The following is a 21,261-nucleotide window of genomic DNA, read 5'->3' on the forward strand; positions in this document are numbered from 1 at the left end:
CCGCGGCCTCTGGCAAACACGGGGCTGGGAGACCTCCCGTGCTGAGCTCTGGGTGAACATTTAAGAGGAGTGCGTCCTCGCAGCTCGGTTTAGCCTCCGTCCCCATGCCCGGTGTCTGTCCTGGTGCCAGTGCCCATAGTGGTGCTTGACCCAGTGCCTATCCCGGTGCTCTCTCCAGGGCTTTTCCCGGTACCAGTGCCCATCCTGGTGCTTTCCCCAGTGCCCATCCCAGTGCCATCGCCATTCCAGTGCCGTCCCCATCCCGGTGCTCTCCCCAGTGCCCATCCCAGTGCTTGCTCCAGTGCCTTTCCCAGTACCGGTGCCCATCATGGTGCTCTCCCCAGTACCTTTCCCGGTACTGGTGCCCACCCCGGTGCCATCCCCATCCCGGTGCTCTCCCCCATGCCCTCCCCAGTGCCTTTCCCGGTGCCCACCCCGGTGCTCTCCCCGGTGCCGGTGCCCACCCGGTGCCCACCCGGTGCCCACCCCGGTGCCGCTGCCACCGGCGCAGCGCACACGAGGGGGGCGGTGGCCGCACGGAGGCGGGGTCGGGCCGGGGCGGGGCCGGTGCTACCGGGCGGGGCCGCTCCGGTGCCGGGGCCCGGGCCGGGTGCTCGGGGACCGCTCCTGGCTGCGGGGCGGCGGCACCGGGCGCGGAGCTGCGGGAGCGGCCGGGGCGCAAACCGAAGCGAACCGAGCCGGGACCGATGCCGGCGGCTGAACCCGAGCCCACCGCCACCGGAGCCATGTCCCAGCCCGAGGCGGAGCGGGCGGGAGGCGGCGGCGGCGGCTCCGCGGTGGAACCGGGGCCCCCCGGGCGAGCTCCGCACCGTAACCGCGGCCGGCGGCCGTCGGGGCGCGACCCCCGCCGCGCCTCGTCCCGCTTCAACCGGCGGAGCTCGGTGGAGCTGGAGCTGCTGGGGTACCCCCCACCCACCGGGGGGTCTCCGCCGTCGCCGCCGCCGCCACCCCCGGGAGCCGCCGGGCCCCGGGAACCGGAGGAGACGGAGAGCGAGGAGGTGGAGACGCGCGCCGTGGCCACGTCCCCCGACGGCCGGTTCCTCAAGTTCGACATCGAGATCGGCCGCGGCTCCTTCAAAACCGTCTACAAGGGGCTGGACACCGAGACCACCGTGGAGGTGGCGTGGTGCGAGCTGCAGGTACGGGGAGCGGGCTGCACCTGTGGCACGGCACGGCACGGCACGGCACGGTATAACAGGGCATGACATGGCATGGCTCAGCACAGCACAGTGCAGAACGTGGGTAGGGGGCTCAGCCAGAACCTCCCGTGCCCCCCCAGCCCACCCCAGCACCCATCACCCACCGGGCTGCAGAGCAGGGCTGGGTGCTGACCCCCCCACGTGCCCACCTCGGTGCTGTGCAGGGCTCAGGCTCCGTGCTCATGGCCCTCCTGCTGCTTGCACGCTGCTTTCCCTTCACCTCGGCACTCCCTGTGCTACAGAGCACTCGTGGGGTGTCAGCACCCCTAGTGCCAGCTCCTGCTCCGGGGGAGGGATGCCACCCAGCTCCGGGCTGTGCCACAGGGCTGAGCGCCCTGCTGCGATTTGGGTGCCTGCTAGCTCACAGCTCACCCTTTGGAAGGGCAGACGGGGCAGGGGGGCCCTCTCCTGCGCTCCCTCCACGCACGTGCCCGTGCTGGAGCTGGCCCAGAGGCTCGCTGCGATAGCCCTCGGCGTGCTTAGGGCCACGTGCTGCGGTGAGGCTCAGGGTACGGCGCGTCCTTGCTGCGTGCCAGCCGCTTGCCCTTGGCTGCAGCGGTGCCCGCGGGTACCTGCAGTGGCTCCTGCGGCGCTGCCAGGGGCTCTCTGTTAGCAGCCCCTGGACCTGTGGCTTTCCCAAAGCAGCTTCCTCACCTCCTCTCCCTCCTCTCCCTTCACCATCCCGCTCATGCGGATGCTGGGAAGCCGAGGGCAGGGGCAGAGGCGTTGGCTTTTAAAGATCCTGGGCGCCGAGGGGAGGCTGCAGGGGGAGAGCCTGGCTGCGGGGCTCCTGCTCCCTCCTCGCAGCCCCTGGGGATGGGCTTTGGTGAAGTCCAAAGTCTCCGACGGACTCCCAGCCACCCTGGGGTGCCTGCTGCAGCTGGGAGGTCCAAGTCCTTGTTTGCGCAGAAAAGAAACGTGCCCTGCGAGTTTGTTGTCTTGCTCCTGGAGCCCCGGTGCCACCTCTCGGGTGGCTGCGGCCCAGTAACGCGCGAAGAGATCCTCAGATAACGGTGAATGAGTTTTGGAGGGCTGAGCGGGGCCTCTTGGCGAGGAAGGTGAGGGCTTGGGCTCCAGCCGGCCTCTGCGGGGTTGCGCAACCAAGGGCACGCCGCGGTCCCACCCTCGCTTCGCCCAATTCTCCCTCCGAATGCTCCTGAGCTCCCCTTTGTGCCTCCCGACCCTCCGTGTGGCACTGGGAGCACAGCTTGCTGCTGGCACAGAGCTTTCTCCGGGTGATTCAGCCAAGCTGGGGCATCCCACCTGGCTGCCTCTGTGTCCCCTGGGTGCCCCGACCCCGCTGCGCTCGCAGCCGTCCTGCCGGAGGTGATGGCACAGCTTGGCCCCCGTGCGCCCGTTTGGTCCCGTGCCGGGGCTGCGTTGCCTTGCACATCCCATTTCCCTACTCTGCGGTGTCTATGGGGGTCAGATCGTGATCCCCAGCACCCATCTGGGGGCTGGGCTGGGTGCTGCAGCAGGAGCTCTGCTTGGCACCCTGTGCTGATGGGCACCCCGTGCAGGTGTCTGTGCCGGGGGGGCTCCTGGGGGCACCTCCAGGTGGAGCAAAGGCAGCCTAGAAGCAGCACAACCCCCCTCCCCCTTCTCCGTCCTGTTCTTTATCCAGTGTCTCTTGTCCCCAAATCCACATCCCGTGAGGGGCTGGGAGCGCATAAGCAGACTTTTCAAAGTTGTTTTTATTTATTTATTATTTTTTTTTTCCTCAGCAATGGTGCAAAGAATCAGACACTGTGACACGAATGCAGGATTTGGAACCGCAAATAAAAATGGTTGTGGTTCTGCCCTTTTAAAAATAGCTTTGTCCCACGTCTTTCACAGCTCTCCCTTTTATTGCCTTTAAAATCTAAATGAATTCCCAACCTCAACCCTGACCTGCAGTTCCGGTCCCGAGAGCCTTGTCCGGCTGTCGTGATGCCTCCCAACCCCAAATCCCCCCCTCTCGGTGCCTTCCTGGCCCCGCCGCGGTGCCAGGTGATTCGGGGGCACCGCTTTTGCCTGTCCCCTGCCTTCCTGTGGGCCCCCCCCCGGGGACCTCCCCGTCCCCGCTGCCCCCCGGCCCTGAACGGAGCCGTCTGTGTCTGCCTCCCGCAGCCCCGCCGTGCCCTGTTTGTGCTTTCCAGCTTTAGGCTGGAGGCTATTTCTGTTGATAGGTGCCAAGGGTTTGGGGGGGGGGAAGGAGGGAGCAGGGAGGAAACCAGAGGCCCGGAGTGGGATCGAGCCGTAAATACGCTGCCTGCCGGTGGTTTTCCTGGGGGGGGGACCCCTCGGTGCGTCCCCCCCTGCAGCCCCGTGGAGCGGGGTGAGAGCACCCCAAATGGGGCAGGTGCCCCCAAAAGAGCTCCTGTGCTGATGTTGGGGAGGGAAAGGAGAGCGGGGGCTGCTTGGAGAGGGTTTGGGAACGGAGTGGCTGCCTGTGTGTGGGCAAGGAGGGGGGGGGATGCCCTTGGGGCCCCCTCATGGCCAGAGGACCCGGGGCCATGTCCGGAGGGGAGGCCTCTGGGTGCCGCCCCAGCTCCTCTGGAAACGTCCCCTCGCTGCCTGGGTGCCCCCTTCTGGGTGCAAATCGCGGCTTTTACCCCACGGGGTCTGTCCCTGGGACACAAGAGGGGGACATTGCAGGGCCCCCATGCCCGGGCAGCGTGGTGTGGGGGGGCTGTGGCCGCAGGCTTTGCTCCAGCTCCGGCGTTTCCTCGCCTCCTGCTCTATCCCTCCCCTCCAGCGCTGGCCCCAGCTCCTGCACTTGGCCCTGCCGAGCTCCCCGACAGCCAGCTCCTGGCTCAGCGGGATGGGGCTGGGACAATTCCGTCCCCCCCCCTTGGCACCCTCCTCTTCCTCCCGCGGGAGGTGGCTGGCAGGAAAAGGACACCGCGTCCCGGCGGCTCTGCTGGCAGCCCTGGTCGCGTGCCGCCCCACGGTGCTGGGGCAGAGCCCCGGGGATGCTCAGCTCCTGCTTGGGGTTTGCAGGAGGAGCGGGGCCGGGACCGACCCCAGCAGCTCCGAGGGTTTGGGGAAGGAGCTTGGCTCCCCTCAGCCTTGCTCAAATCCCCCTTGGGGGGCCAAATTCTGTGCCGCCCATCGCTGAGGCTGGGGGAGATGCTGTGGCTGCCCTCCAGCCCCGTGGGTACCCTGAGCCCCCGAGCTCCTCGCAGCTCCCGGGGGGCAGCCGAGGGCCGGAGGGGGCCCGGGGCGTGCGTTTGGGCACCAGGGGGGTGATTTTGGGCGCTGTTTTCCTCCCTGGCTATGAAAGGTCCCATTCATCCCCTGCAGCAGGGCTCAAATTCTCCTCCGGGTCTCAAAGCGTGCGTTAAAGGAGAGAGGGGATTATGGAGCAGCTCCAGCCCGGCCACGGGGCCGGTTGTGATGCAACGAAAATATTACAAAAGCTGCCGGGGCTGAGGGACGGCGGCTGCCAGCCGAGGAGCCGTGCACGGGGCCGAAGTGTCCCGGTGCCCTCGGGGGGGTCCTCGGGCTCCGTGCCCACCCGGCCCCTTTGGGATCCGGGCTGATTTGGGATCGTGGCAGCGGGGCACAGCTCTGCCCCTTCCCCCTGGGGTGTCACTGGGCCCTGCTCCTCCTGCGCCCCCCCAATTCCTGGGGTTTTGGGGTCTGCGCCTTGCGGCCCTGGCCCCGCTCAGTGCCTGTGTCAGCGCTCAGCTTGGGTTTCCACTTTAATTAACTCGAGCAGGAGGAACATGGAAAAACCTGGGCTGGAGCCTCCCACGCCGGCCTTCCCCAACAAAGGCCTCATTGAGGCCTGCCCGGCTCCCTGCCACCGAGGTGCCCGGTGCCTCGGCGGGGGGCAGGAGCCATCCATGGGGGGGGGACACGGAGGGTGCTGAGGGCATTGGGCCTGCACGGGGCACCTCGGTGGGCTGGCGGTGCTCGTTTTGGGGGGGGCACCGTGCGGGAGCTGAGGGCATCGACCATGGGGCCGGGCAGCCCTGGCATGGGGCAGGAAGGCAGGCGGGCGTCGTGGTGCAGGGATTTCAGCCATCGCTGCCCCAAAACCAGGCCCTGGAGGAGCCACGAGCGTGGCTGGGATGTGGGGATTGGGGTGGGCTGAGCTTGGGGACCAGCCCCAAACCCCGTGTCCTGTCCTGTCCCCCCCCCCCCCGCCCATTCCTCGCTCCCGGCAGACGCGGAAGCTGTCGAAGACGGAGCGGCAGCGCTTCAGCGAGGAGGTGGAGATGCTGAAGGGGCTGCAGCACCCCAACATCGTTCGCTTCTACGACTCCTGGAAGTCGTCCGTCAAGGGCCAGATCTGCATCGTGCTGGTCACGGAGCTCATGACCTCCGGCACCCTCAAGACGTGAGCCGGGGGGGCACCGGGGAGGGGAAGGGGAGGCGAGGGGATGGTCCTCACCCACTGCACGGGCTCTCGGTGAAGGGGACAGGGCGCTACGGGGCTGGGTGGGGGTCTGGGGGGGTCACAGGCCTCTCCCCCCAGCTGGCACCCCGGCTCTGACGTCCCCTTTGCAACCCAGGGGTGGGCACAGGGCGGCGTCGGGGTGAGGAAGGGCCCGGGGTTGGGCTTGGTGCCTTCAGGGGGGGCTTCGACGCCAGCCCCCGCGTCCACCTCGCAGCTACCTGAAGCGGTTCAAGGAGATGAAGCTGAAAGTGCTGCAGCGCTGGAGCCGGCAGATCCTGAAGGGGCTGCATTTCCTGCACACCCGCTCGCCCCCCATCATCCACCGCGACCTCAAGTGCGACAACATCTTCATCACCGGCCCCACCGGCTCCGTCAAAATCGGCGACCTGGGGCTGGCCACGCTGAAACGAGCCTCCTTCGCCAAGAGCGTGATAGGTGGGGACATGAGGGACACGGGGAGCACCCCCACGGGGAAATTTGAGGGCTCACGGGGCGCCCCCCGAGGCGCTGCTGAGCCCCGCGGTGCCCCCCAGGCACCCCCGAATTCATGGCCCCGGAGATGTACGAGGAGAAGTACGACGAGGCGGTGGACGTGTACGCCTTCGGGATGTGCATGCTGGAGATGGCCACCTCGGAGTACCCCTACTCCGAGTGCCAGAACGCCGCCCAGATCTACCGCAAGGTCACCTCGGTGAGCGCTGGGGGGGGTGGGGGGGACACAGCGATGGGATGGGGGCAGCGGAACCTCGCCGCTCCCCGCGGCTTGGCAGGTTGTGCAAGAAGCTAAAATTAGGCGGGGAGGTGAGAGGGGGCTCGCCCCGTGAGCCGCACAGGGCAGGGGCACCCGCCTGCCTCGCCCCGTGCCGCCGGAGCATTAATGGGGTGGAACGGGCACCGTGGTCGCCTCTGGCTGGACTCAGCCGGCTCCTACTTGCTGGGGTGGGAGCTCAAAGCCCCCCCAGGGGCTTGGATCCAGCTGCCGAACGGCGTCTGGGCCCCCCCAGGGCAATGTCCTGTCTGTTGGGGCCCCTAAAAACATGCACGAGCCCCGGTGGAGGCTGACGGGTGCTGCCTGCCTCCCCCAGGGGCTGAAGCCCAGCAGCTTCTACAAGGTGAAGGTGCCCGAGCTGAAGGAGATCATCGAGGGCTGCATCCGCATGGACAAGGACGAGAGGTGGGAGAGGAGCCGGGGCCGCTGAGCCCCCTGCCCTGGGTGCCTGCACCCATGGGTGCCCCCCGTGCACAGCAAGCGGCCGCGTCCCGGCGCTGAGCACCCTTTTCCCCCAGGTACACCATCCAGGACCTGCTGGAGCACTCCTTCTTCCAGGAGGACACGGGGGTGCACGTGGAGCTGGCCGAGGAGGACGACGGTGTCAAGTCCGGCCTCAAGCTCTGGCTGCGCATGGACGACACCAAGAAGCTGCACGGCAAGTACAAGGACAACAACGCCATCGAGTTCCTCTTCGAGCTCTACAAGGACGTGGCCGAGGAGGTGGCCCAGGAGATGGTGGGTGCTGCGGGGCACGGGTTTTGGGGGGGACGACGGGGTGCCGGGGGGCTCCCCGAGGACCGCTACGAGCCCTGCTCCCGCACAGGTGATTTTGGGTTTTGTCTGCGAGGCCGATTACAAGCTGGTGGCCAAAGCCGTGCGGGACCGTGTGGTCGCCATCAAGCGCAAGAGGGAGAAGCTGAAACGGGCGCGGGACGTGGTGCCGCCGGCCGAGCTGGGTCAGGGGCCCGGAGTCCTGCAGCTGCTGGAGGATTTCAAGTCCCCGCTGCCATCGGGTGTCCCCACGCCTGCCCCGGCCACTCCCGGCTCTGGGGACTCCGTTTTCGGCAGCGCCTTCCCACCGGAGCCCGAGGAGCCTGAGGCCGACCAGCACTTTGTGTACCGGCACACCAGCTACTCCTCGGCCACCTGTACGTAGGCACGCGGAGGCGAGCGCGCATCCCACCCCAAATATATTTCCCGGGGAGGGGATTAAGAGCCAAGGGGGCCCCGTTTCTGGCCGCGCTCGCTCAACTCGTGCTTGCCCCCAGCCGACTGCGAAACAGACGGCTACCTGAGCTCCTCCGGCTTCCTCGACTCCCCGGACCTCTCCCATCGCAGCACCTCGGCGGGGACCCCCACCAGCCCGCCGCCCGCCCGCCCCGTGCGCTGCTTCCCCACGGTGAGTCCCCCCTTTTGGGGAGATCGGGGGGGGGATCACGGTGGTGGCAGCAGCAGCAGCCGCCCCGGCTCACGGCCTCGTGTCCCTGCAGAGCATCGCGGTGCAGCTGCCCACCGAGCGCCTGCCGCCCGCCAGCGGCTTCTCCTCCCCGGTGGACAGGTGAGCCCCGAGCTGCGGGGTTGGGGAGAGGGGGGCAGCGGAGGGGAACGGGCACGGTGACGCCTCGGGGCTTCCCGCAGCTACGCCTCGGACGTGGCTTCGGGGATGAGCGACGGCTACGAGGGGCTCTCGGCCGGCGAGAGGAGCAGCAAGCTGCCGGCCAAGAGGGCAGCGGGGAAGCTGCTGCGGCGCCGAGCCCGGTCCAGGCTGCGCATCACCAACGTGAGTTGCTCGGGGGGGTGCTGGGGTGGCTGCATCCCCGCTCCCCGCGGTGCTGAGCTCGTCCTGCTGTCCGCAGATCTCCGACAAGAACGACCGGGTGGTGGAGTGCCAGCTGCAGACCTACAACAACAAGATGGTGACCTTCAAGTTCGACCTGGACGGGGACAACCCTGAGGAAATCGCCGCCGTCATGGTGAGGATGGGGCTGGTGGTGGTGGTGGTGATGGGGACGGTGGCTGCGGGCGCTGAGCACCCCCCTCGCCGCCCCATTTCCAGGTCCACAACGAGTTCATCCTCAAGTCGGAGCAGGACGGCTTCATCCACCGCATCCGGGACATCATCCACCGCGTGGAGACCCTGCTGCGCAAGGACGGGCGCGGCGCCGCCGAGCTGCCCGAAAACCCCGAGGCAGAGGGTGGCAGCAGCCGGCCCGTGAGTACCCGGCCCCGGGACCCCCCTGCTGGGGACCCTGGGGACACCGAGCACAGCTCTGGGGGGAGCTGCCCGGTGCTGGGGACGTGCGGTGTGGGCACCGATCCCCTCCAGCTCCGTGCAGGATGCGCCCTGGGGTCGTGGGGGCACCGTGCCTGGCGGAGCCACCGGTTGCTGCCCCCTGCTCGCGGTGGGGATGTTTTAGGGACAAGCTGGGGTCTGGCTCAGCTCGTCCCATCTTGTCCCGGGGCTCAGCCTCTCCTTCCTCAGCAGGCAGAGCTGCAGCTGCAGGAGTTCTCGCACTCCATCTCCTCCTCCTCCTCGCTCAGCGGTACGTCCCGCGCCCCCGGCCGAGCCGAGAGGGGGTCCCGGGGTTGGGGGGGAGGGGGCCGCATCGTGCCGGGGCTGAGCACCACGGGCGTCTCTCCCCCTTGTGCCGCAGACCTGGGCTGCACCAGCCCCAGCCTCTCGCTGCAGTCCCCGGTGCTGCCGGCGCTGAGCAGCTCCCTGTCGGAGAACGACCTCTCCAGCCCCGTGGAGCCACCGGCACCCCAAACACGAGGGCAGCTGCCGGTGCTGCCGGGCTCCCCTGCAGGTATTACGTCCGTCCATCTGTCCATCCGTCCGTCCGTCCGTCCATCCCGGCCGCTGACGCCCCTTTTTCCGTCTCTCTCCCCCCCGCAGGCTCGGTGCAGACCTGGCCCCTGCTCTCCACAGCTCCCTCCTGGCTGACGGCAGCGCCGCTCTTCCCCCAAACGCCCCCTCCGAGCACCCCGGGGGCTCCCCCCGTTCCCCCTGCCCTCCCTCCCGCCCTCCCCTCGTCCCCCATCCCCAGCAGCCCCGTGAGCCCCCCCGTGACCAGCGGACCCTGGTCCCCGACCACCCCGCTCCTGTCCCTGGCCAACGTCTTCTCCCTGGCGGTGATGAGCGTGGCCCACACGCTGCTGCCCGCCGTCTCCTCCATCGCCCCCTCGGGGGGCCACCTCTACCCCCCGCTGCTGCCTCGGCCCCAAAACCTCGTCCTGGGACCCCCTCGTTTTGTCTACCCTGACCCCGCCAGCATGGCCAAGCCCCCCCCGGCTCACAGCGGGGCGCTGAGGGCCGCTGTCCCCGCTGCGGGGGGTGCTGTGCCCTTCTCTCCTCCAGCACCACCGGGGGGTGAGGCCGCGGGGAGCCCCCCAGCACCGCCGCCACCGAGCGCGTCCACGCCGGGGAGCCTGGAGGGCAGCGGGGTGAGTGCGGGGCGGGGAGGGCTCCAGGGGTGCTTTTAGGGTTGGGATGCGGAGCCCTCTTAGCCCTAGGGACACCGGGGGGGTGAACGGGCAGCGGGTTGCAAGGGCTGTGATGGTTTTGGGGTGTCTGCAGGTGCCACTCGCCCCCCCCAAGCCCAGCCACCCGCTCATCGTCACCGAGTCGCTGCCGCCCGGCGTGCCCAAGGCGCGGCTGTCACCCATCAACGAAGGTGAGGCGGGGAAGGGGCTGTGCCCACCCCGAGGAGGGGGTGACACCGCGCCGCCCCCGACCTCCCAGCTCACCCCCAGGCCCTGCTGCTTCCCCCCCAGCAGAAGCCAAGCCGCAGATCCTGGGCCGCTTCCAGGTGACGCCGTCCAAGGAGCCAGCGGCCGCCTCGCCGGCACCGGGCAGCGGCGAGGGTGAAGAGCGCGGCCCCGAGCTGGCGGCGAGTGGCTCCCCCCTGCCCCCCGCCCCTGGCACGGGGAGCAGCAGCAGCAGCAGCAGCAGCTCCTCGGAGTCGGAGGCAGCGGTGCAGGACCCCGAGGTGGAGGAGGCGCAGCCCGGGGAGGGCACGGTGGTGGCGGCGGCAGCCGAGAGCGAGCGGGAGGGCGCCGGGGAGGAGGGCGCTGAGGGTGCTCCGCAGGCGGTGCTGAGCCAGGTGTGGCTGAGCTACTCCCGCAGCCTGTCCTATGTGAGCAGCGACGACACCGAGAGCGAGGACGAGGAGATCTGGGAGGAGCTGCAGAGCCTGCGCCAGAAGTGAGCAGCCCCTTGGGCCGGGGGGGCTCTGTGTGGGGTGCCGCACCCCGGGAGGGTTCCCCTGTCCCCAGGATGAGGGGGGGGGGGGGTTGGGGGGTTTCCAAGCTCAGCTCCCCCTCCCTGCTTCTCTCCCAAGGCACCTGGCTGAAGTGCAGCTGCTGCAGAGCAGCCAGAAGAAGGAGATCGAGGAGCTGTACCTGCGGATGGGGAAGCAGCCCCCGCTGGGCATCGTCTCCCCTGCCGCCATGCTCTCCAGCCGCCAGCGCCGCCTCTCCAAGGGCAGCTTCAACCCCTCCCGCCGCAACAGCCTGCAGCGCATCGAGCTGGGGCAGCCCCAAGGTACAAACCCCGGAGCTGGCCCTGGCTCCTCGCAGGGAATTCGGAGAGTTTTGACCCCCCCCGGGGCGCAGCTCGGTGCCCCCAGCTCAGGGCCCGTCTGTCCCCGCAGGGATCATGCGGCGAAACTCGCTGAGCGGCAGCAGCACCGGCTCCCAGGAGCAGCGCATGAGCAAGGGGGTGACCTTTGCGGATGATTTTGGCCGCATGGTAAGGGGCGCGGGCCTGATCCTGCTGCCCGTAACCCCCCCAGAAGCGCTTCCAGCGCCCCTCCAGCTCACTGACACCTCTCTCCCGCAGTAGGCAGCCGGCCGGGAGTGACTTCGTGAACTACCTCAACCAAGTGCCTGCTGCCCCGCAGGGGGGGGAGCCCCCCACGCCTCCTGGGGAGCAGCCAGCGGGGTCTCTGACTTGGGGGGGCCCAGCCCCAACCCTTCTGCACCCTGCCAGGGCCGGGCTGGCAGCACTCTGCTCGTCCCTATGTGTCCCTGTCCGCTCCTGTCCCCTCCCAGCTGCGGGAGGGAGCAGGGCACTGGCACCCCCCGCAGCCCCCCGCGCTTCGTCCTGGCTCCCCGAGCAGAACCCAGCCTGCTCCGTGCCCCCGTTACACCGCCTCCTCTGCCTTACTCCACCTCGCCGTCCTCCAGCCTCGCCCCCGCGGCACAAAGCGGCGCCTTCCCCTCCCTGAGCCCAAAGCAGCGCGGGGGCCGTGCCCGAAAAACGACGGAACCGGGGGCTGCAGGGGGCGGGCTGCGGGTGAATTTTGTTACAAACCCACATCTGGGAAGCGTTTCATAAATACGGATCAAACACCAGGCGGCTCTGGCTGTGTCTGTGGAGGAGCTGGCTGCTGAGAAGAGCACAAACCGAGTAAAATGGGTAACAATAAGAAGGAAAAGGTGCAACTATTCAGCTTTTTGAGAAAATCACCTCAGCAGCTGGCCGGGTGTGGGATCCAGGCTGGATCCCGGCTGATTTAACGGCAGGCACCGAGGCAGGCTCCAGTCACGAGGCGTTTATTACATTAGGGCCGGCCGGCAGAGCCCCCTGCCCACCCCAGAGCGCGCCCCCCGCCCGGTCCCGGTCCCATTCCCGTTCCCGGTGGGACACGGGGGGGAGATGAGGGCGGGGGGCAGCACCCTGCCCGCAGGGGAACCGCAGGGGAACCGTGAGGAAACCGCCGGGACCCCGCAGGCCGCGCTGGGCCCACCGAGGCCGCTCCGTGCCCGGCCCGGGGCCGCTCCCCCCGCCGCCTCACGCCGTGTCCGGGGCCGGGCCGCCCTCAGGTGGCCGCGCTCCGCTCCCGTTGCGAGGCCCGGGCCCGCGCCGCCTCCGCCTCCAGCTCCAGCTCGTCCAGGAAGCGCTCCTGAGACACCGAGTAGAAGGTGTAGCCGTCTGCGGGGCGTTAAGGAGAGCACCGGGAGCGCACCGGGACCCCCCACACACACCCAACCCCCTCCCGGTGCCCTCCCGGCCCTGCAGGATACAGATCCCCGCCGTCACGGCGCCGATGCCCAGCGCCAGCAGCACGTTGCGGCCTCGGAGCCGTTTCTGTAAGGCTCGCTGGCGCTGGGCGAGCTCCACCTGCGCCATGAAGCGGCGCTGCTCCGGGCTCAGCCCCGGCTCCCGCGCGGGGTCGATTCGCTGCGCCACAGCCGCCTCCCTGGGCGCCGCCATCTTGCCCCGCCGCCGCTTTCCGCCTCTGCCACCGCCCCGGGGAGCGGGAGCCAATGGGGAGGGAGGGGAGGGACCAGAGCGGGCGGCTCGCTGAGGCGAGGCGTCGAGTGATTGGCTGAGGAGCCGCACGCGGCTGGAGGAGGGAGGGAGAGGCGCGAGGTGATTGGTGGAAGCGGCGGTGATTGGCAGGGGCTGGGCCGGGAGGGAGGGCGCTGAGGTGGGGTCCTGAGGGCCTCGGGGGCGTCGAGGCCGCACCGGGAGCCCCGGATCCCGGTCTCGGGGCCTCTCCTGGGGCTTCTGCCCCGGCCCCATCGACCCTTGGAGGCTGTGGGTGAAGCCTCCCAGCCCCCAGGGGGGCTCTTGTGGCCGGTGGCCTCACCACCCCCCCTCAGGTGTCCACCACTGTTGGTAACGAGGGGAATTACCCACATAATCACTGCCCAGAGTGACCGAAATAGTTAATTAAGGGAATTACCCAATTAGTTAGTGCCGGGAATTACCCAATTCCTTAATTTTTGGAATTCGGGGGGTGGATGGCTAGGATGGGGTCCCAGGCGGTACCCAGGTTTTACAGCTCCGAGCCCCTCTTCGGCGGGGTGGCCCCCGAGGTGATGGAGGCCTCGCTGCTGCGCCTGGCCGCGGAGAACGAGCGGTACCTCAGTGAGCTGCCCGGCCAGGCCGGCTGCTGCAAGGATTGCAGGACCGTGGGTGAGGCCCCTTGAGGCTGGAGCAGCTGCCTGATGAGCTGCATCCGTCTGAATTCAATGACGCGCTCATTCTGTTTCATGTTTTTTTTTTTTCCCTTCAGAATTCATCTTCCTTTTGGCTGAAAAATGGCACTTGGACCATTCGGCAAGGTATCAGGCAGTAGAGTTGCTCGAAAGGTAATCAACGCATCGATAACGAAGCACGCATCCCATGCGGCTGTACCAGCCCTGCCCTTTGCCAGTCATTCAAACAACACAGAATAATTGTCTCATTTAGAGCTTCGCCTTTTTACTTCGCTCAAGTCAATAGCTGTGCGTATTTTCTGTGTACGTGCAGAATTGCTTTTCTTCTTTTTTTTCTTAGCAGCAAAGTGTTTTTCATAGGTTTATGATCAAGCAAGTAGAGCAAGTCTGTAAGTCCCCCACTGAGAACATGGAAGGTACCAAAGGAGGCAGCAGTCGGAGCTCTCTGAAAGAACAGATTTATGACACATTTGTCCTGCGACTGGTGTCGTGCATTCAGCTTGCAAGCAAACTTTCCTTGCACTATAACGTAAGCTATCTAAACTTTTGCTAGTAGCATTTTCAGTACTGTAGTGAATTATCTAACACCTTTAAAGAATCGATTTTCTTTCTGAAAATCAGGAGTGATAACGAAATGCAAAGGATAGCAAAACGAGGCCCTAAACTACTTGCATTTAGGGCAGGTTCATTGGCCTTCCTCGTGTAAAAATTTGTCAGGAGGTGTTCCCAGTACAGATCGCAAAGAATCCCAGCCTGTGGGTGTTGGGAAGCGTACAGCTGCACAGGGCCCACCCCTGGCTGGGGAAGGTTTGTGGGGTTACAAGGAGCCGAAGAAAAAGTTCTCAGCTGGATTTTTCATGCCAGCTTAAAAGGCTGGGGAGCCAGCTGGGTTAACGTGCAGTCTTACAACTGCAGTGGGTCATGCTTAAATTTAACAGGGGGAGCAAAGCAAGAAGCAAATATTGTAACAAGTGTCCTATTGCCTTTCTCAAAATAGAAAACAACTTGTGTGTTTTTTTTTTTTTTTTTTCCTCTTCAGATAGTTAACAGCAACACAGCTTTAAAATTCCTGCAATCCTTAAAATACTCATACACCAAACAGGAGCTGCTCGAGTCAGAGCTTGCTGTTTTAGAAACTCTGCAGTTCCAGATCAATGTGTCAACTCCTCTGGCTTACATCGAGTTGCTTCTTGAGGTTTTAGGTAAGAGTATTAGTAGGAGAGAATGATAAAGACTTTATTAAGAGTAACGGAGCTGTTACTGAAATAGAGCTGGCTGAAACAAACGTCCCATGTTACATCTCTTTGCACACTGTGAGGGCGCCTGAAACTTTTCAGACTTTGCCTTTCAGGTGAGAACTTTGTCTTTAATCGATCTGCAGGACGTAGACTGACTGCCAGTCCCGAACCAATCTGTAAATGGTTGAGTTTAAACCCTCAGAGCACGTTTTCTAAAATGATTTAACCATTTTTTTTTGCCCAGCTGACAACCTGAGTCTCAGAGTGAGTGTAATTACGCTGAGATTGAGAAGGCTGCAGAAACAAAGGGCAGTTCTCCCCAGAAATCTTCATCCCTCCCTTAGAGTAACTGGCGCCTCTTCCTGATTCAAGTGAATGACCCCAAACGTATGGTTAATTATGTGTGATCTCTACACCAGGACATAACGGCTGCTTACTTCCTGCAAAGCCCTTGCATCAGATGTGTGTGCAGCTACTAGACTTCTTGTATCTTGAAAGAGAGGCCATCTACAACACGTTACTGAAGACTGCCATCGAAAATTCGACACCAAGTGAACTGCAGGTGTAAGTGGCTTGCGTTTAAAATAAGTTTTTGAAGTTGCAACCTGGGAAAAAGGCTAAGAAATAGCACCCTGGTTCTCGTTATTCTGCTTTTTGGGCACCTGCTTTTAAATTTTTTAAAGTGTTGGGCTGTCAGCATTGTTGATGGATCTTTGCATACCAGCTCAAAGCAATGTGCTACACGTTTGCTTTCGGGGCAAGCTAGGGAAGTGTTTAACTTCAACTGAAAAATCCACCTTTAGGGCTGTTGGCGAACGCTGATAGTATCGGTTTTCTTTGGGCTGAAAGACTCTGAGCTAACATGGCTGGAGGCTGTGCAGGGCTTATAGAAGTGGGTGGTTTGGAGCTACAGACCTAGCATCGTTTTATACCAGGAGACGCTTTTACTTGTGCAGAGCCAAGTTTTTGGCAGTAAAGGAAGATTTCATGCTCTTGGCAGTTGGAATCATCAGCACAAGCGCTTTTGTACTAAATCCCGAGCACTGGAAGCAGGTACCGTCATTTCTAAACAAATTAGCTCCACATGGAGGGGAAAAAAAAAAGAAAAAGGAGGCTTGTTTATGTGTTTTAGCACAGCTGGGAGACCGGCAGGCTACGGGGAGGGACGCGAAGGAGGGGACCCCTTCCAGTTTATTGGCTGGAAGCGTGCACGCCTTGGTGGAAGGGTTATGGCCCAGCAATTCAGGAGAGAGGCGTGCGCTTGCGCTGCTGCCAGCTTGTCCTTGTGCTTCAGCTTCTGCACAGCTAGAACGAACCCAGAGAGACGCAGCTTCGCTGGCAACCAGCAGTGATCCCACCAGACAGCTTTCTCCCCGAGCTGCTGCTGAATGCTGTAACAAGCAGCCCATTAACCACAGCGAGCTGCATTCTGTAGCTTTTTTTTTTTTTTTCAGTTTACTTCTTTGGTAGAAGCAATTCCTTTAAAAAAAAATCCTCTCGTTCTGTCACACTGAGAGGTTTCAGCTTTTGGCAAAGGCGTTAGTCTTGGGGTTTGTGGGGCCCTGCTGCTTTTGTTAGATTTGGGGGGTGTTCAGAAGTAGCTCTGTAAATTAATGTCCCTTAAGCACTGTCAGTAAGTATTATTATTGTTACTTTTAAGGTTGTGGAGCATTTAAACTGCATTACGGGCATCACTTCACAAAGCATCTTAGAATTTTCGTATGCGGTACTGAAACACGTCCTTGGCAGCACCACGCCAAAGCAGCAGCGGAGGAAATAAAGCTCCAAAAAATGGAATCCATCCATCCATCATCTGCGACACCGCGCAGGGCACCCCAAACAGTAGGCTTGTTCTTCTGATTCTGAGCACGGCGTGTTCTGTAACTTGTTGTGTGCTGTTTTAATTAGAGAAGCTCGTTATTTTAGGCTGTGCTCTAGCGCTGGGAAGGTAACAGACAAAGCAGTGCTTATGTTTTCCAGCGCCAAAAGCTTTTTATTAGTAGAGCTGCGTTGTTTAAGTTGTGATTATGCTTTCCTTGAAGAAACAGAAAACTTATTCTAAGAGCATTGTTTTGAAAAGGCCTCAACGTGAGCGTTATTCTGCTGGGAAATCCCAGCCCAGCCCTTACAGACAGGGCTGCCGTTTGTGTTTGCTGCTGTTTTAAAACCTAATTCTTTCTGCCAGGCTGCTTGTTAAGGTTCCTCTTTGCCAGCGCTCCGAAGCCTGGTTGTTCTTACCTCCATCGAGCTAGCCAGCGTTGTGGCACCAAAATCCCCCCCATTTTGTTCTGGCAGCAGGGGCCTGTTCAGCACGGTTGTCTGAGCACTAAGGGGGGCTTAGGTTCCAGCTGAAAGCACTGAGGCTGGAATTGTGTTTTATTGGGACATTTTTCCGTGTGCCCCTGTGCAGGACCAGGCTCCAGCCAGTGTCAGGCCCTCGTGGCAAAAAGAAGCGCTGATACGACTTAAAAAATACTTTATTTCAAGCTGCAGTGACCAAACAGACCTTCAGGGTTTTTCCACGTTATTCCCTGCATTGGAAACTTTCCTTTTCTAACCCCCACGTTCTATTAGGCTGTACCAGAGCCCTCCCCACAGCGCTGGCAGTTTGAACCTTGACAATAACTTATATACATCTCTCTAACCCCCCAAACACCACTTTAGCATCTATTTAACAGCTGATTATTATTATTTTTTTAATTCAGTTCAGCTCCGTGATAGAACTTTACATATTGCTTTTCTATATACTACTCCTCATAACGGTATTTTAAATAAAGTGTCTTGTGGATTTTTGGTATTGTAAACATTTCGTACGGGTTAACCTTACGAGACAGCTTGATTTGAGTTTCTCCAACAAGCAGCAGGCGCCACAGCTGCCAGGGCGAGCTCTTGCCGTGGTTACTTGTTGTAGAATTGGGACGAGACCCAGGCAAGGCCCCACTTCAGGTTAGTTAACATGAACTTTAGGGCTTTTGTCCATTGCTCCTCGGAGTTAAACTGCGTTTTAATAGAGTAGGAGCCGCCGCTGCCGCCTGTATCCTCAATCTTGCCTTTCTCCACGTCCATCCTGCATCAAACAAAGTTGATTAGCACATTAGTACAGCAAGCATTTAATTTCAAGGGGATATTGAGCACCAAACTTTCAATCGGATGCTCAGAAACTTCTACCTAAGAATACTTTAAAAGAAATCTAGCAAGCCGCAGACTTTTGCCTGAGGAACTAGCTTTAAATCCCAGTGAAATAAGAACAAGCGTAGTAATGCTGCACTCTGCAGAGCTCCCGATGATCCCCAAAAGCCAGGACAGAAACAGCAAGCGGGGCTGTGGGCTAGGCCCAGGCAGGACAGGGGGTAACAGCAGCACTCACCTGTAAGGCAAACAAAACCGAGTTTCGCCCTTTTCCACTTCCTCCTTAAACTGCTGCACGCAGTCCAAGAAAGCCACCATGGCGTGATCAAATTTATTGTCCCAGAAGAACCTCAGGCCTCCAGAGCAGTACAAGGGGAGCTCCTGCAAAAGAGATCAGCTTCAGGCACCCCGAGCATTCCCCTTTAGATGCTGCCAACGCAGATCTTTAGTCTGGCTGAGACTTCCAATTTGTCACGGGACACTTAAAATGCTTTGTGGCATGTAATAGGTGGTGCTGGTTTTGTGCCAAGTGCCTGCTGCATGAGTGCTGCTGGCTAGCAGGAGAAAACTCAGGTTCCTGATCACCTACGGCCTTCCCAAATCGTGTTTATTTCCTTGGGCCAGTTGCTCTGTGTAATCTGAGAGCTCCTGGATGGCAACGAGTGGATGTGGAGTGAGAGTCTCCTGGGGGAGAAACCAGGGCAGCTAGCTCCCCGGGGCATAAATCCCCAGAGGTGCGCTCTCAGGAGCAGAGTCTCAGTCTTCGGTGCCTTTCAGCAGGGATCTGGGCTGCACGAGGTCGTTTTTCTCCAGCTCGTGCAGGACCTTACCTTCGATTTGTCTGTGAGGGACTCCAAGTAGGAGTGGTTGCCGTACGGTACGAGGCGGTACCTGAAAGGAGACGGGGCAGAGGCGGGTGAGCCTTAAGCTCCTTTCTCTGGGTCAGAAGGGAAACGTGGATTTTATTGCGTGTACCTTTGAAACTTCAGCCCCATTTTGTTAGCGAGGGCATGCAGCAGCAGCACGGTCTGCCCCCAGGCTGCGTTGATCTCGTTCCATTCCACGGGGACGCTGGGGAGGCGGCCAAGTCGGAAGTTATTGATCGTGCCAAACTGACCGCTGTGCCTGCGACAGGAGGGGTTATAAAGGAGCAGCCGGGCAGGAGCAGCCGGCAGCACGCCAAACAAATGGCGCCGCCTGGGAACGCACAACGGGGACTCGGGGCCCCGCTTGAAAAACGGGCAGAAACACCAAATTGTTCTGCTTTTCGTGAAGGAATCTGAAGCGCCACCGCCGCCTGCCTTACCAGATGTGGAAGGTGGCGTTGAAGACGTTGGTTTTCTTTAGCTTGTCCAGCTGGATCTGGGCGTAACGCATCTGGTTGTCCACACTTTTCAGCTCGTCGTCCAGCTCCAGCTGTTGCCTCTTGAACTCGCAGTATTCCTTCTGGTACCTCCGAAGGAAACAAAGCACCGCTGGGTACGAGGCTTACAGGAAAAGAGAAGTGCTCACGTGCTATAATACGGTGGTTTGGTTGTAGTTTTTTTTTTGGCAAGGAATAAGCTGTTTAGTTTGGGGCATTAATTCCAGGTCCCTCCCCTTTCTAATCTCATCAATTATCATTGATCATCAATCTCATGTACCCAAAATCCACACCGCGTAGTGGATTTCACTCACTGAGCTTCTTCCTGCTCCAGCCGCTCCGCCTCCGCCCTGACCCTCTCGAAGTCCTCGGCCACGATCTTGCGGTTCTTCTCCACGTCCTCCAGCTCCTGAATCAGCTGCTCTTCCTCCAGCGCCAGCTCCTTCAGCTCCGTTTGCAGCTTCTCCTTATCGTCCTCGTTCATTTGCTCCAGGATCTCCAGGCACCTCCTGCAGGGCAGCCACAGCATCACCGCAACGGCCCGAGCCCCGCCAGAAACCGCTCTGCCTGCGCCGAGGGTTAACCCCCGGTACGTTTTTACTTTGGCTCCACGCTGTGAGCCAGGAGAGCAGATGTAACAGCAAAAAGGAACGAGATGGGGAGCCAAAATATTTTACAAGATGGTGAGCAAAGATTTTTTACTACCACAGCCGGTGCCTCCCTTCGTGCCCTCGCCCTCCCAGGGGCCCAGCTGGGTGCCCGCCGTCCCCAAGTCCCCGGGCACAAACCCACGGTCAGCACGCTGCTCACTTGTAGTTCTGGCACTCGTTCTCGGTGATGTTGAGCTGTGTGTCCAGCTGGTCCAGCAGCGTGTCCGTGCACTCCTCGCACAGGGGGTGATCCACGTCCGTCTGCCCCGACATGATGTCGAAGAGGTCGCCGGTCACCTGCGGAGAAATTCCGTGCCCCCCCCATGAGCTCCCGACAGCCGGGCGCGCCTCTTCCCTTCCCAGAAAGATTTCTGCAAGCCACACCTGGATTTTAAACCACCTTTTTTTCAACTATTTGCAAGAAAAACATCTCAAAGGCCGTCATGGAATAAATTCGACCTCGTGGAGCGTCAGTGACGAGGATCTGAATTTTGACGAGGACCCGAGGTGCCCCCCCTGCACACCACTTGCCTTCAGCCTCCTGCTGAGGTTTTCCATCGTGCCGCCGTCTGACGCCTCCCCGATGAGCGTGAAGCTGTTGGCGCTCTCCGTCGACATCATTCTGGGGACGAATTTCACCGGGAAGGGAGCGCCGGGGATGGGGGTGAGGGGGGCTCAGGGGAACAGGGCGCAACCGGGATTTGGGAGTTGGGGGAGATCGCCTCCAATTTTTTTGGGGGAAGGAGGGGGGCAGCATTTTGGTGCTCGGCCAAAGCGCACAACTGATAAACGGTGCCCTAAATACACCGGGGGGGCAAAACGGGGGGCGCCCCGTGAGGGGCAGCGCCCACGGCTCCTCCCCACCCCCCCCCAAAGCTCCGGTGCCCGGTTTGGGGGCTCCCCACCGTACCTGGCAGGTGGGATGAACCTCCTGGACACGCCGTCCTGCCGGCTCTCCGCGAAGCCTTCCTGCGGGGAGGGAAAGGGAACCAGGCGGTGCCGTTACTGGGGCCCGGCGGCTCCCCCCCCACCCCCTCCCCGGTCCTCCCGGTGCCCCCTCCCCGTACCTCGCTCAGGGCGCTGCTCTCCTCCTCCTGCGCATCCCCGGGCCGGGCGGGAGCGGCGGTGAGCAGCGGGGCTGTGGGGGCGAGGAGCTGTCAGCGGCCGAGACCCGGTCCCGGTCCCGTTCCCGTTCCCATTCCACCCCCCCCCCCCCCCTCCGCCACCACCGGGGCCCCCGTTGCCGGTACCGGTGAGCTCCTGGATGGTGAGGCGGTCGAGGATCTTGAAGGAGGTGTCGAGCTTCAGCGGCTGGCTGCAGCGCTGGCACACGAAGCTCACCTGCGTGGTGCAGCCGCCACCACCACCGGCCCGCCCGCCCTCCATGCTGCCGCCACCGGGCTCCCTTCACCGCCGCGCTCCCACCGCCACCGCCGCCATTACTCCCGCTGCCGGAAATCAAGCCCTCCACTTCCGCCCCTTTCCCGTTCCACTTCCGCCCTTTTCCCTTTCCACTTCCGCCCTCAACCCCTCCAGTCCTCCCCGCCAGGTCCT

At 62.3% G+C, this 21,261-nt stretch overlaps 4 protein-coding genes across 9 annotated transcripts; 2 read left to right on the plus strand and 2 right to left on the minus strand.

Moving 5' to 3' along the window:
* The first annotated feature begins 574 nt into the window (after window positions 1-574).
* On the plus strand, window positions 575-11,734 carry WNK4 (WNK lysine deficient protein kinase 4). 2 transcript variants are annotated; one of them, XM_038168752.2, is made up of 20 exons: window positions 575-1,160; window positions 5,375-5,547; window positions 5,822-6,042; window positions 6,141-6,298; window positions 6,693-6,781; window positions 6,895-7,114; window positions 7,203-7,527; window positions 7,648-7,778; window positions 7,870-7,937; window positions 8,018-8,159; window positions 8,236-8,352; window positions 8,436-8,591; window positions 8,862-8,922; window positions 9,034-9,186; window positions 9,276-9,823; window positions 9,957-10,053; window positions 10,154-10,583; window positions 10,720-10,922; window positions 11,032-11,129; window positions 11,223-11,734. In XM_038168752.2, exons 1-20 carry the CDS (start codon window positions 708-710, stop codon window positions 11,238-11,240), a joined length of 3,861 nt encoding a protein of 1,286 aa, XP_038024680.2. In that variant the 5' UTR covers window positions 575-707; the 3' UTR covers window positions 11,241-11,734. The 2 variants fall into 2 exon arrangements, with proteins under 2 accessions (XP_038024680.2, XP_038024681.2); XM_038168753.2 differs by having other exon boundaries at window positions 576-1,160; window positions 11,220-11,734.
* Window positions 11,735-11,919: 185 nt separating this feature from the next.
* COA3 (cytochrome c oxidase assembly factor 3) lies at window positions 11,920-12,632 on the minus strand. Its single transcript, XM_027445624.3, has 2 exons — window positions 12,407-12,632; window positions 11,920-12,314 (listed from the first exon to the last, which is right to left on the minus strand). Exons 1-2 carry the CDS (start codon window positions 12,594-12,596, stop codon window positions 12,202-12,204), a joined length of 303 nt encoding a protein of 100 aa, XP_027301425.1. The 5' UTR covers window positions 12,597-12,632; the 3' UTR covers window positions 11,920-12,201.
* Window positions 12,633-12,786: 154 nt separating this feature from the next.
* Window positions 12,787-17,368, plus strand: CNTD1 (cyclin N-terminal domain containing 1). Of its 5 annotated transcripts, none has more exons than XM_072029065.1 (7): window positions 12,787-13,304; window positions 13,405-13,480; window positions 13,668-13,856; window positions 14,367-14,529; window positions 14,985-15,129; window positions 15,501-15,618; window positions 16,226-17,368. In XM_072029065.1, exons 2-7 carry the CDS (start codon window positions 13,430-13,432, stop codon window positions 16,343-16,345), a joined length of 786 nt encoding a protein of 261 aa, XP_071885166.1. In that variant the 5' UTR covers window positions 12,787-13,304; window positions 13,405-13,429; the 3' UTR covers window positions 16,346-17,368. The 5 variants fall into 5 exon arrangements, with proteins under 5 accessions (XP_071885166.1, XP_071885167.1, XP_071885168.1 ...); XM_072029066.1 differs by having other exon boundaries at window positions 12,787-13,004; XM_072029067.1 differs by having other exon boundaries at window positions 12,787-12,988.
* BECN1 (beclin 1) lies at window positions 17,025-21,192 on the minus strand. Its single transcript, XM_027445495.3, has 11 exons — window positions 20,958-21,192; window positions 20,775-20,845; window positions 20,618-20,676; window positions 20,239-20,329; window positions 19,868-20,004; window positions 19,372-19,566; window positions 19,001-19,147; window positions 18,670-18,819; window positions 18,525-18,585; window positions 17,933-18,075; window positions 17,025-17,632 (listed from the first exon to the last, which is right to left on the minus strand). The coding sequence occupies exons 1-11, from the start codon at window positions 21,091-21,093 to the stop codon at window positions 17,464-17,466; spliced, it is 1,359 nt and encodes a 452-aa protein (XP_027301296.1). The 5' UTR covers window positions 21,094-21,192; the 3' UTR covers window positions 17,025-17,463.
* Between the last annotated feature and the right edge of the window lie 69 nt (window positions 21,193-21,261).

Source organism: Anas platyrhynchos, chromosome 28 (genome assembly GCF_047663525.1).
Source record: "Anas platyrhynchos isolate ZD024472 breed Pekin duck chromosome 28, IASCAAS_PekinDuck_T2T, whole genome shotgun sequence".
In the NCBI taxonomy this organism is placed as follows: Eukaryota; Metazoa; Chordata; class Aves; order Anseriformes; family Anatidae; genus Anas; species Anas platyrhynchos.